The following is a 15,339-nucleotide window of genomic DNA, read 5'->3' as shown; positions in this document are numbered from 1 at the left end:
CATAATATGGATATGGCCGGTTTAAATGCTAAATGAATTATGAGGTCACTTGACCTGCTAGAAATAGCAGCCAAAGGTTACATTGGATAATGTACTCTTAGATACCCTTGAAAGGACAGGATTGTCCTGTCTTGAATGCTTTTGGTTATAGGTCTAATCAGTCACAACCGACCTGGGGTTAAACAACCACCATGATAGTGAATTGTGTGTTTTCTTATGGTTTGTCTTTCTTTACAAGAAGGTTGATTGAGTCATTCTCAGTAACTGCAGATGTGGCTCGTGTTTCATTGCCATTTTAACCTTTTAGAGTTTAGATTACTCAATCAGATGTAATGTGTATTTATTCACATCGTTTTGAATTAATACTGCATTATTTTCTAGGCTTGAGATTTTGATGATGTGATTGTTCGTGTTCAATATGACATTCTGGAAGATGCGAGATCTGATCAGTTTGAACATTAAACTTGTAGAATATTTTGACTGGATATGGCCTGGTTAAGTGCTAAAGGGCTGCTGACTAAACTAGCTGTTGTTTCCTTTGCTGTTGTTTCATTGATGATTACAAATATGATACTACATTTGGACACTAAATCAGTTTATTTCAGAGTACTGAACATGGTGGGCATGTATTCTCCTGCTTAACATATTTAGTAATTTTATGCTAAGGCCTGAATTTGATATCTTATTTGTTGGAAATTTAGCTGAAAATTTCATGTTGCTTTGATGACTGACCATGATGCTTTCATATTCAACCAAAATACTTAGTTGTTCTTCATATGAACTGTTAAAAAAGAATTTGAATTGTCAAATTGGCATTGGAAGGACATCCAGCTGTATAAACCATGTCAAATCAGACTAGAACCTGGTGTAGCTCTCTGGCTCATCAGTTCCAGTCAAACCATCTAACCGATGCCAGCATGGAGAGTGGATATTAATTGCTGCTGATGATGATGATGCTGATGCTGAACCATTCCTTCTCTAAAATACTCTGGAATAGTCTGCAGCTACTTCCTCCTTACCTTTTTCACTTGTACAATTGTTAAGTGTCTGATTTATTGTGTGGTATGTAATAGTTTTCAGAGTTCACAGTTTTACTATTAATAATAATAATTATATTAAAGTGAAATAAGAGATTCATTATAATAAATTAGAGTGACTGCAAACTGTAAAAGAAAATTTCAAACTAAGAAAACATGTCTCACAATGTGTGTATATATATATGTGTGTGTGTGTGTGTTTGTCCCTCCAACATCACTTGACAATCGATGCTGATGTGTTTACATCCCTGTAACTTAGCAGTTCAGCAAAAGATACTGATAGAATAAGTGCTAGGCTTACAAAGAATAAGTTTTGGGGTTGATTTGCTCAACTAAAGGCAGTGCTCCAGCATGGCCACAGTCAAATAACTGAAACAAGTAAAAGAGTAACATGTGTATCATCATCATCATCGATTAACATCCATTTTCCATGCTGGCATGGGTTGGACTATATATATATATATATATATATATATATATATATATATGCATGCATTCATGCATCTGATCGTGTGTGTATGTGTTTGTCTTGACATCACATGATAGCTGTCAACAAGCATCACCAACATACAAAGGATGTGATTCATTTGTTGTCTTTTGTGAAAGAAAAAACCATATCTAACCAAGGGGTAATATCTTGCATGGAGACAGGTGCTGGTTCGCAACAGGAAGGGCATCTGAGCGTGCTAGCTTTGAAATGTGGACATTAAAACAATGATGGTGATGACCACAACACTGATGATAATTACTTTACAGCCTTACAAACAACATCTGACACAATACAACTCAAGCTATTTAGTTTACAAAGAGCAGTAAACGTTTTTTTCTGATTAACACGAGCATGTCATAACAATATGAAGAAACCAGTCAGTAGCCTGTGCCAATCCTAGCTAGGCAAATATTTTTTAGTTGTTAAAGATCCACTAAGAAGTGTGGTTATCTAGAAATGAAATAACAGTTCCTTTTCCACATTAGCCAGGACATTACAAATTCAACTTTTGTAAAGGAGACATCTCACCTACTGTAGTGACACTACTATTAACCTCATTAAACTGCAAGTGAAGAAAGCAATTCAAATTTTTATGAAGAAAGTACTGATTGACAAGCCCATATATGGGCAATTTTTCAGAACATTAGAACAAGAAACTCACATGTAGGTTAGAAGACCCATTCTCCATAACAGAATTGATATCCTAAAACCACAGTGCCATGTAAAAATTTACTGGTGCTACATAAAAAGCACAGGTGATGGTGCCATGTAAAAAACTGTGGTGATGCTTCCATGTGAAAAAACAGTAGTAATGGTATCATGTAAAAAACACTGGTGCTGGTGCCACATAAAAAGTATCCAGTGCACTCTGTAAAGTGTTTGGCATTAGGAAGGGCATCCAGTTGTAGAAACAAAGCCAAAAGCAAGGTATAGGACCTGGTGTTGCCCCTAACCTTGCCAATTCTGTCAGGCCATCCAACACATGCCAGCATGGGAAACTGACATTAAATGATGATGGTGATGATGGTAGTGGTGGTGGTGGTGAAAAGTGCTTATCAAGGAAACTAAGTTACATGTTAACAACTCAAAACTGAGCCAGGGTCACAAGGCATACAGTCTTTAAAACCTGTGGAAACTTTAAATGTAAGCCTTGTGGTTACAATACAGTAAAAGTTGATGTTTATTATTGGCCAAATCTAAATGTGTAAACTTAGATAATTAGGTTTCTCAGTATAATTCCTCAACGAAATGAAAATCAAAATCATTGATATTTTATTAATTAAGCATGTCTGAGAACCAGTGACCAATTAATATCACTACACAATTCTCTGTAACATGTTCCATCAATACTCATAGAAATAGAGATACAAACAATCAGACATTGTCCTTGAAGACAATAGAAACAGAAAATTAGCTTCATGAAACTCACTGGTCTTGAAGGTGCTGCAAAGGTCATGGGTATTGTCCTTCTTTCTAGACTTTATGAGTAAACAGGAAATTGAAAACAGTGAAGTAATAAGAGCAACATCCACAATAATAATCCTTTTTACTAGGCACCGGACCTGTAATTTTGTGCGAGTGGGGACAGTCCATTACATCAACCTCAATGCTCAACTGGTACTTCTTTCATTGACCCAAAAAGGATGAAAGATACAGTTGACCTTAACTGAATTTGAACTCTGAATGTACAGCCAGAAGGAATGCTGCTAAGTATTTTGTTTGGCATGGTAACAATTCTGCCAGATTGCCGCCTTTATAATGATAATAATATATAGTTTAACCCAAATGTAATTATAAAGTAATTATAATGTAATTATAAAGAGGTGTTGACTGAATATATGTAATAAATCTATTATTTTCATGATTTTTTCCGTTACAGATCACATGACTAAAGTAAAATATTATTAGTTGAGTGAGTAAGGGAGATAACTTTGAATGTGTCTGAAATCATACATGTCAATAGAAGTACCATATTTGATGGAATATAAGATGCATTGTGTTCCAAAAAGATGTCTCAAAAAATCACCCCTGCTCCTATATGTGGAGTTGAACCTTCCATATGCTAATTTTGTCCCTGATACTTGCTTTTTCCTGAACATGCACTGCTGAAATTGGGATGCATCTAATATGTCTGTGCATCTTTTATTCTATCAAATACAAATATAACTGAGAAACAAAGCAATGAGTTGGAATGAATATAATTATTATTGTTGTTGTGGTTTTGGTAGAATCGTCAAAATATTGGAATAAATGCTTTGTGGTATTTTCTCCTGAGTTCAAAGCTGAAGTGAACTTTGCCTTCCATCTTTTTGAGGGTTCATAGAATAGAGTACTTCTCCAAAACTTCCAGTTTTGAGCCTATGTAAATAATAACAATGATAATAATAATAATAATACTAATTTCTTTTATTAGCAAGAGGGACATAAGATGAGTGGGGACATCACAAGGACAGAATACATAAAGGAAAGGAAGGAAGAAATGGGAAAATGATTGAAATGTGATAGAAGTATACATCAGTCACTCTGTGTGGCACCTTGAGCAAGTGCCTTCTACTATAGCCTTGGAATGCCAACAATTCTGCCAGCTCACTGCCTTAACAATAAATAATAATAGTAATAATAATAATATTTTTAAAAGATTGACATTCCATTTTAATGTACTGCATTTCTTGGCCATATTCATCAGTGAAGATGAGAGAAAACACTTGAATTTAAAACAGGAGAAGAAAAAGTAGGATGGGAATAAAGTAGCAGAAAATGGAGTGGGGGAGCAACAGATTGTCTGTAATGCAAAGGAAAGACGAATCAATAAATACAGGGGTCTGATGGGCTGCTATCAGTTTGTGTTGGTCACTGCTGAGACCTCAGCTGTTCTCAGATCCTGCACTACTGTTTTTGTCTGCAAAATTGAGATAATGGTAGCCTGTATGAGAATGAACCCTACAAGGTGAAGTGGCTGCTGTAGCAAGTGTCACTAGCCATTCTCTGCAGCAATACCATTGTGGTCATATCTGTGGGATGTAGCTGAACATGCCATTTATTCTGGGGGGTGTGGCCCATTACTTCCTCTCCCACCATCTTATATTTCTTTTTCTGTTTCTTGTTTCCTTGTAATTAAATTGTAATAAATAAAGTTCACCAATATTTTAAAATTAGACACAGTATTTTTTTAGCTAGAAATCTCTCAATATGTTACTGTTGGATTATATTTAACCAAATTTAAATTCAGTTCTTTTGTATTTTAAAAATTTTCTTGCAAGGTTGCACCTGAGAATACTTTAGTTGCATTCCAATTAGCTGTGAACCAAAGTGTCTATGGATTTGAGTCAGATGTACGAATAAGGTAAATTACATTGTTTCTTTCTACATTTTGAAATATAAATTCTGTAAGTTATTTCTCAGTTATGACCCATTGCTGATAACTGGTGATTCAGTTTTCCCTACTAGAAATATTTGTGGTTAAATAAGATGCAGTAATAGCTATGTGGTCAAGAAGTTCACTTCTCAACCATATGGTTTTGGGTTCAGTCCATCTGTACAGCAATTTGTGCAAGTGTTTTTTATTATAGTCCTGGATTAACCAATGATTTCTTAGTTAAATTGATACATGGAATCTGTACAAAGTTTGTGTGTGTGTGTGTGTTTACATTCTGCACTTGAATGAAAATATGCTGAGCCAGAGTCATTGTTGTCTGTTGCCAATTCCCTGTAAACAAATCATTTGACAGTTATGCTTTCAGAGACAAGTGCAATGAAAACTCCCTTTAAAAACAGGTGAGAATTAGTGACAGAAAATGACTCTCTGTCACCATCCAGTTCCATTATTATCAATTTGAATTGGGAGCTTGCATCATAGTTGATTACAGAACCATAGATACCATCCCCGTGGACACATTACAGTTACTCTCTTGATAGAGCTTGGTGATCCTATTTCAAGAGTTATTGCTCTTCCACTACCACCACATCCAAACCATCAACTGTCTACAAATGCATTGAAACATGCATATACAACCATTATCTATTTTTCTGTCTTTGGTTGCATTGTTTTTGTAAATGTATTTGTATACAAAGCATTGTAACTTTCAGTGGTGGCTCTGAACTCTATAGAAAATCTGTAGAGATAAGATTAAAAATGAGAACATCACACTGTTAAAACAAAAAGCAAGATATTATTGACTTGGGAACCTTTAATATACTTGGTAGTATATTATGGCTGCAAAACAAAATACAGTGACCTTGCTAGCAATTAATATTTACACACCATTTACCAGGAATGTGTTTAATATGTAAATTGGTCTATCCAGTAGTGTTACACAGTGTCTTCTACTATAGCCTTGGGCCAAGCAAAGTCTTGTGAGTAGATTTGATAGACAGAAGCTGAAAGAAGCCTGTCGTATATATAAGTGTGTGTGTGTGTATGTTTGTGTGTCTGTGTTTGGCTCCGTAATATTGCTTGACAACCAATGTTGGTGTGTTTACATCCCCGTAACTTAAGGGTTCAGCAAAAGAGACTAATAGAATAAGTACTAGGCTTACAAAGAATAAGTCCTAAAGTTGGTACTCCAGCATGGCCGCAGTCAAATGCCTGAAACAAATAAATGAAATAAAAGAAAAATATCCTAAACTTAGTGGGTATTTAAGCAGTTTATTTATGGATGATGAAAGGTCAATAACTCTTGAAATATGCATCTACACTCATTACCTGTTTTTCTATCTTCAATCATATTGTTTACATACACATATTCATATACAAAACATAACTTTTAGTACTGGCTCTGAAGCTCTGAACTCTATAAATAATCTGTACAGATAAGCTTAAATATGTGTGTGTGTGTGTGTGTGTGTGTGTGTGTGTGGGTGTGGGTGTGTGTGTGTGTGTGTGGTGTGTGTGTGTGTGTAAGTGAGTGACAAAGATGTACAGGTATCACCTGGTATCACTTCATTACAGCCATTTCAAGTAACTCCTTTAATTGATTAATGAAAACATTACATCATTTGAAAGAAACCATTCCCGTCAGATAACTGCATAGATTTCAAACATAATGGATACAAGCATTTCACATCAATAATGGAACTAAAAATATTTACATTGTTTCTTTTGACATATCTGTGGCAGAATATCAGGAGCAGATATCTTCACTTAGCTGGGTTGCATTGTATGCACATATGGCAGGAATATCAGGTACAAGCACCCCTGCATGGAGTCTTGATATTCAATATCCAATTAATATTGTGTGTGGATTATACTGTCATAGCAAGGTGCCTATGTTTAAGTACCTAATTCAATGGAATCTTATATATATATATATATATATATATATATATATATATATATACTAGAGGGAAAGGGACAATATATAATATATATATATTCTGTTTTTAGAACATCTTGAAGCACTACATAAGAGTATAAATGCCAGCATGTAATTATTGGCTTAGAAGTTCATTTTACAACCATGATGACATGGTGGTGGAAGAACCAGACCTCCACCCATAAACAATCAAAATATCTATTATCCATAACTCTGTGTGTGTGTGTGTGGTTTAGTGAAGGCAGATGGCTTAGTGGTTAGGATATTTGGCTCATGATTGTAAGGCTGTGAGTTTGGTTTCTGGTGCCACATTGTGTCCTTGAGCAAGACACTCTATTTCACATTGCTCCAGTCCACTCGGTTAGCAAAAATGAGTTGTACTTGTATTTCAAAGGGCCAGTTTTGCCTCATTCTGTGTTACTCTTAATCTCCCTGAGAGGTACATTAAGGGAACGTATGTCTGTAGTGCTCAGCCACTTAGCATGTTAATTCTATGAGCTGGCTGCTCTGTTGATCAGATCAACTGGGGCCCTTGTAATATAGTATGTGTGTGGTTAGAAGTGATAGTAAGGAAGTTTGACCACAGATAATCATACAATTGTCATTTGAAATATTTTCTTACAGTTTAGATGGAATTCCGTTTATTTTACATGACAAAACATTACGACGAACAACCAATATTGAAGAAGTATATCCCGACCGAGTGGATGATGATGCTTCTACATTTACATTTGATGAATTGCGGAAACTCAATGCTGGAAGCTGGTTTTTGAAGGTAAGTTATCTAAGAGTATTTAAAGTTTCTTGTATGGACATTATTTTTGTAATAAGTTTTATTTAGTTCTAAAATTTTCTGAAAATATTCATAAATATAGAAATACAAATTTCTTATGATTATCATCATCTTGGTTTAAACATCCCCTTTTCCATGCTTGCATGGATTAGGAAGAGTTTATTGAGGCAGATTTTTACAGCTGGATGCCTTTCCTGTCACCAATCCTGACCTGTTTCCTAGTCATTTGATGTTCTTAAAATCCTATTATATTTCTATAATTAGATATTATTAGGAATTGTATTAAAAAAATTGCTAAAATATTTTGTTTATTGTAGAAGTATAAGCATTTTTTTGCTCATAAATTTTAACAATAAAGTCTTACATTGACCCCAGTTGAGAGCACTACTGTATGTATGTGTGTATATATGTGTGTGTGTGTATGTATGTATGTATGTATGTATGCATGTATGTATACACACACACACACATACCCTCAGTCACACACTTGTAAATGATTAAATAAACTGGTGCAGATTCTCCAAATCCAATCTGTTAATGGCACAGTGAAGATTTGTAAGACATTCTCAGATTGGAATGTAAGACATTTGAGATTCTTTAGGAGAACAGATGCACACCTCAACCTCATATTTTCAAACACTGGAAACTCTTTTGACTAAAAAGTCTTGTTGCTTTGTTAGTAACGAGCTTGAACTCTCTTAAGAAGAAAATGAATAAGGCTCAAAGAAAAATCATATACATACACACAGTGAACAATAAAAATGAAAATGCAAGAGGAACAAATTTTAACAAATGCAGTGTTAGCCTAATGCTTCAATGAAAAGAGAGAATGTCTTAATGTTTTGGACAATAGTCCTTCATCAGAAGAAAAGAAAGAGAAAAGCATATAGGGGAGTGAGAAAGAGACTCTGTGACTATTGTATATTTACTAGACACCTTACAACATCTACTTGTTGGTACTTTTTATTCGTTTAAACCAGTTATATGATTAAATATTGCCTGTTACGTTTTCTTTAATCATGCTAAACTTACTGAAATTTATAAATAATAATAGATATGGCTCACTTTTAGTTTTGATACCAGCAATTTGTTATACCACAGTCAAAGCATGATTAAAAATCAATACTTTCCCAGCTTAGCAGCTAATAATAGAGTTTGGAAAAAGTGTGGATGGTATCTCATGTCTCTGTTATGTTGAATTTTGAGTGTGTTATTTAGCTTTATTTTAATCTTACTGCTAGATTTTTTTCCAGCATTTTTGCTGTCTGTTCTAAATTTATTTCATATGTTCTACACTCTTTATGGTATGATATCCTTAATATTTAAACAGGCCATATCTGGCCCAAATATTCTACATCTTTTATGCTCAAACAGGCCAGATCCTGCCTCTCACATCTACCTTACAATGTCATTCCATAGATAAGTTATATTTTTAAAAGTTGCAAAATAATGCACGATTAATTCAAATCAATGCAAATAAGCATTATATTTGACAGAATAAGGTGGTGAGCTGACAGAATCATCAGCATACTGGACAAAAGGCTTAGCAGCATTTCTTCTGGCTTTACATTCTGAGTTCAAACTATCATTTAGAATCTGAGTTTGTTTAGTAAAATGAGTCAACTGTGTCATTCATCCTTTTGGGGTTGATGAAATACTCAATCAGTTTAGCATTGGGGTTAATTTAATCTAGTCCTGCCCCAACAAGATTTCAGGCCTTGTACCTTTAGTAGGAAGGACTATATTTGACAGTGTAATCTGAATGCTAACAGGATTAAGTATTATCCATTTATTTTATAAACAGAAACTATTTCTAAACCTGTGTGCATGTGTGTGTGTGTGTGTGAGAGAGAGAGAAATATATATATATATATATATATATATATATATATATATATATATACCGGAGTAAACACATAAATGTGAAACAAGGTGGAAAAAAGAGTACTCAAATACCAGTGGTAGAGTAATATGCTTTATTTTAAGCAGCAAAAGTATATATATATATATATAGAGAGAGTGTGTGTGTGTGAGCGTGTGTGTGTGTGAGCATGTGTGTGTGTGTGTGAGAGCGTGTGTGTATGTGTGTGTGAGAGCATGTGTGTATGTGTGTGAGTGCGCACCCGCGTGTGTGTGTGTGTGTGTGTGTGAGTATTTGTACATATTTGTATGTGTGGGTAGTTGTTATTTCCACTTCTTTGCATGAGATTATCTAAACTGATTAATTATAATAATAACAACAACATTAAAATGAATAATGATATGGTGTTGTGCTTACATTAAGTCTCATAACTTTGAATTTTGGAAGTAGTGAAATATAAAAATAACACCTGTACTTGTAATATAATTAAAGGTTGGTGACAAGAAAGGCATTCGAATATAAAATACTGTCTCAAATAAGTACATGTCTAACCTAAGCCAGTTTAGAAAACCAAATATAAAATAAACAACTAAACAAATGAATAATGCTTAATGATAATGCTTACTTCATGATATTCATTACATTCTCAATCTTAAATTTCTACCAGTTAATCCTTCCCAAAGCCAAGAATTTTACTAAACAGATTCATATTTTATATGATAATTTTCTTTCTCAAGTTTTCTCTGCTGATCTTGCTTTCTTATATATATTTGTCTGCATATTAGGAAGATCCAATGGATGTTGTTGGATCTCTTACTGACAAAACAAAGGAAATCTACAATAACCAAACCATTATGTCTTTGGAAGAATTGATTGACTTAGCAAACTTGACAGGGAAGAATATTTTTATAGACGTACAAATCCCAGTCAAGGAAAATCCTTATTACCATACAGCTTATAAAAAAGCTGTTGATGTGATACTGAACACTGGAATTCTTCCTAAACAGGTAGATTTTTTTTTTGCTTTCTTATTACTTGCATCTGTATGAAATATGCTAGTTTTGACATGTCAATTAGTTTCTGTTATTTATATGTTGATAGATGACACAGTTTCCTTCTTTGTACGGAGTGCTTTACGAACATTATTGATATCCTGGATAAAAGTTTGCACATAAAATTGAAAGTTCTAGCAATATTAGCATATTATATTTTCTAGTATACAAGTTGAATTTTCAACCCAAAAGTTACAGCCAAAAAAAAGGTCAACTTATACTGGACAAGTTTTGAGGACCAAAAGTTCTATGCAAAATGTAGCAGGATGAAATGTTTACACTATGTGTTTACACAATATACAACATTAACTTTTGTACTGGAAAATGATAGGCTCTCCTGCCAAAGATGATGTATGAATGTTCAGCTTTTTTGCTAAACAAACTGCACAGCTGATTTGTTTATAGTGATCTAATGTATGTGTTGTACATTAGCTCACTCCTTTCAACAAATCAAGGCTCATGTCAGGTGTTGAAGTGATCGCAGAACAACGTGAGATGACGTGTTTTGCTCAAGACAACAATGCACAACATGGTCTAAGAATTGAAACCTCAATCTCACAATCCTGAATGTAACACCCTAACCAGTAGTGTATGTGCTCTTAGGCTGGAAAATACAGTAGTTAATATTGCTAAAACTTATAACATGAATCTAGAGTGTTTTCCTTTTATGCCATAATCTTCAAATTATTTATCTTCATGTAAAATTTTTAGCAACTACTGTTAGTAATATACTCTCCCTAGCTTGTGATTTTGCTAATATAATAGTTTGTAGTAGAGAGGTGGTATTGTCTGTTGTCTAATGTTGTATTCATAATGTTTAATGATGTTTGGTTGGCAGTAATTTTTTAATATTAGCTCTGACACATTTGGAAACATCAAACCAAACTTTTCTTCTAACACTTTTTAAACACAACTGCTTGTGCTATGATACGCTGTTTCTACTCTTCTATTATTGTCCCAAATCCTTTCTCTTTGACAAAGTATCCTTCCTTGAGGCAAGATTTGCATCTTGTGTTTCCTATCTTGTTTGTTTTCCAGGCTTCTATTCTATTCAGATCTTTTAAACACAACTACTACGTCTATAATTGATTTGTCCAATATGTAGTTAATATAATCCCAATTTAATGTGGTAAGTTAGCAGAATTGTTTGCATGCCAGGCAAAATGCATAGCACTATTTTGTCTGCCTTTACATTCTGTGTTCAAATTCTTCTGAGGTCAACTTTGCCTTTCATCCTTGCAAGAACAATAAAATAAGTACCAGTTGAGTTGCTGGGGGTCAATGTAATCAACTTACCCACCTTCCCTGGAATTGCTGACCTTGTGCCAAAATTTAAAACCAATATAATCCCAACTAATTTTATGAATAACCTTTTGTCCTCTGTTTCACTTTTTATAGATTTGGTGGTTCTCAAAAGTCTATCATTCAGCATATACCACCAATTTTACACAAACTGGGACAAGTTATCTACCAGTTGAAGATCTCGTAAAATTGCATATCTCTAATTTCAATGCTAGGTATGATTCACTTAGTGAAGATGAAATCCTGTAAGTTTTAATCTTTTTTTTTTATAGCTTTGTCAATTTATCATTATTCTTTTTCTCTATACTTATTTATCCCATGCTTCATTACTCAGTTATTCTTGTTTTGTTTTTTTTTCTTGTTTTTTTTGTCTTCTCAAATTTCATTTTCTTGTTCATACTCTTTGAATTTACAATTTAAGTTAATTTACCCTGAACATTCAAACAAACATTAAAAATGCTGCTGCAGTTAATGTCTACATTGTACATACTTTGAATTCTTTACCAATTTGATTCTGGTATTTACCTGTTATTTACACTGTTGAGAATCACAGCTGACCAAGTGAATAAGCTCGACATGTTATTGATAGCTTGATATGTTACTGGTTGTCAGTAGTTTATAGTAATTATCATCATCGTTTAACATCTGTTTTCTATGCTGGCATGGGTTGGATGGCTTGACAGGAGCTGGCCAGTCGGGGAGTTGTCCAGGCTCCAATTGTCTGTTTTGGAATGGTATCTATGGCTGGATGCCCTTCCTAACACCAACCACTTTACAGAGTGTGCTGGGTGCTTCCTACATGGAACCAGCATGAGCACATTTTATGTGGCAGCTGCATGAGTGCATTTTACATGGTACTGGCACCTGCAAGTCAAGCACCTTTTAGCTGAGAGAGGGAGTGTGGACATGGCTATAAAGGACATCCCTATATGTATAGATGGCTGAGATTTTATGTAGCTTGATGTGTTTTCTGAGGTACAACAACTCACCACAAGTCTTGGTCCTTTGTCATCTCCTCATTGAGGCCCAGCATCTGAAGATCCTTTCTTGCCACTTCGTCCCACATCTTTTTGGGTCTATCCTATCTACAGATTTCTAGTAAAGATATTTAATCATCTAAACTGATACACCAACGGAATGGTTAACTCAATTGTTACCGTATTTCTGTCAAAATACACTGCCATTTTTTCAATTAATTTTGAAATAATGAAGAATTTAGTAAAATAATTTTATCATTATTAAGCTGGTGTTTGGAACATAAATTAACGGAACAGTTTGAAGGAATGTATAGATTTAGATCACATTAACTCTTTAACATTTCAACCAACCATATTTGACAGAAATATTCTACTTGTTTTATGTTCAAACTGGCCAAAACTAGTCTCTCACATCTACCCTGTAATGCCATTCAAAAAATAAACAATCACATCATCAAAATTTCAAAGGTATGAGATAATGCATAACTAACTGAAAACAATCTGAATAAATGAGCATTACATTTGAAATCTGAATACATTTGAATCTGAATGCTAATGAGTTAAACATGGAGTATGTATGATAGAACTGGAGATAGTCTCTGGTGAGTTGTTGCCAAAGGGGTTAATGCCAGTTCTCTCAATTCAGGGATTCATCTTTTATCTTTTATTTGTTTCAGTCATTAGACTGTGGTCATGCTGGGGCACCACCTTGAAGAATTTTAGTCAAGCAAATCAACCCCAGTCCTTAGTTTTTTTTTTTAAACCTGGAACTTTTCCCATTAGACCCTTTGTCAAACAACTAAGTCACATGAACATAAACACACCGATACCAGTTGTCAAGTGTCGGTAAGGTACAAAGACTGACAGACAGACACACACACACACTTATATATATGACAAGCTTCTTTCAGATTCTGTTTAGAAAATCCATTCACAAAGCTTTGGTCAGTGCAAGGCTACAGTAGAAGACACTTGTCCAAGCATCCAAGGTGCTACACAGTGGGACTGAACCTGGAACCATGTGGTAGGGAAGCAAACTTCTTACCATGCCTACACCTGGAAGAGTTAAGTTTGGCCATTTACCTTTGTTAGCCAGTTAATGTTGATTGTAGGACCCACTAATGTGTTATATACTATGGCATAAATCTATAGAGTTAAATCATGTTTAGACTTCTCTAACTGGTGACTATTTACGTTCATTTTTATTGTTTTCAGAGAATATCTTGAATCCAACATCACTATTAATGTCTACATAGTTAATGCACACTGGCTGTATTCCCTGTATTGGTGTCTGGGTGTACAATCTGTAGCAACAGATAGATGTCACATCCTCAATAAAATTGAAAAACCATTATGGCATTTGGTAAGTTTAAACCAATTCCTTTTAAGTTTCTGAAATTTTGTGTCTAACTTTATGTTTTGCATTTAGTTTGAAATCTCTTAGGAATCTGTTTCTCATTCTAATATGCATTAAAATTTTCAGTAATTTAATTTTCTTTCAATGAAGAAAAATAAGCATATTTCATGATGTTGATGATCATGCCACTACTGCATGATAATAACTGATAATATCAACAACTGATAATAATAATAATAATAATAATAATAATAATAATAATAATAATAATAATAATGATAATGATAATAATAATAATAATAATAATAATAATAATAATAATAATAATAATGATAATGATAATAATAATAATAATGGTGATGATGATGGTCTCTCCCATAATATATGAATGCTCAGCTTTTGCTGAATGACCTACACAACTGATTTGTTTATAGTGACCAAATGTATGTATTGTGCATTAATTCCCTCCTTCCATCAAACTGACATTGCCTGAAAAGGTGCATGGTGTGTCGAAGTGATCACAGAGCTATATGAGATGAAGTGTTTTGCTCAAGATCACAATGCATTACTCGGTCAAGCAATTAAGTATGTGGAACAAATTGGGGCTGCAATAACGGTGGAGCACTTGCAGAAAACAGCACTGCTTGGAACTGCTCAAATACTCTGGGAGGTTCTCGAAAAATAAGAGGTGTTACTTTAGTTCACTAGTAGTGAACAGCTGAAACTGTAGTACCTCTCCAGCATTAGATTCTGTGCAATGGCAATAATAATAATAATAATAATGATAATAATAATAATATAATAATAATAATAATAATAATAATAATATAATAATAATAATAATAATAAAAATAATAATGATAATTATAATGATAATAATGATAATGTAAGACTTTCATGTGGCATTTTCCAGGGTGACTCTCTGTCACCATTCCTCCTTTGTCTAGCCTTAATACCTCTCTTAAAATTGCTTGATGATGTATGATATGGCTATAAAATGTTTGATAAAAATATAAATCATCTCCTTTACATGGATGATTTAGAGCTCTTTGCAAAAAATGACCAACAACTAAAGGGCTTACTAGCAATTGTTAAACAATTCAGTGATGACATCAGGATGCAATTTGGCTTTGGTAAATGAGCAAAAGCTACCTTTAT

At 33.9% G+C, this 15,339-nt stretch overlaps 1 protein-coding gene across 1 annotated transcript in view; it reads left to right on the top strand.

Annotated features, from left to right (window-relative positions):
* LOC115229919 (glycerophosphodiester phosphodiesterase domain-containing protein 5-like) overlaps nt 1-15,339 on the top strand; it is a 64,796-nt gene that overhangs the window by 47,091 nt on the left and 2,366 nt on the right. The window contains exons 7-11 of the mRNA XM_036499407.1: nt 4,788-4,870; nt 7,464-7,614; nt 10,279-10,500; nt 11,944-12,092; nt 14,040-14,187. Of these exons, the coding sequence (XP_036355300.1) occupies nt 4,788-4,870; nt 7,464-7,614; nt 10,279-10,500; nt 11,944-12,092; nt 14,040-14,187 (753 nt within the window). The remainder of the gene's footprint in view (nt 1-4,787; nt 4,871-7,463; nt 7,615-10,278; nt 10,501-11,943; nt 12,093-14,039; nt 14,188-15,339) is intronic.

This window comes from Octopus sinensis, unplaced genomic scaffold (genome assembly GCF_006345805.1).
Source record: "Octopus sinensis unplaced genomic scaffold, ASM634580v1 Contig13888, whole genome shotgun sequence".
In the NCBI taxonomy this organism is placed as follows: Eukaryota; Metazoa; Mollusca; class Cephalopoda; order Octopoda; family Octopodidae; genus Octopus; species Octopus sinensis.
This window is presented reverse-complemented; position numbering and strand designations above follow the sequence as displayed.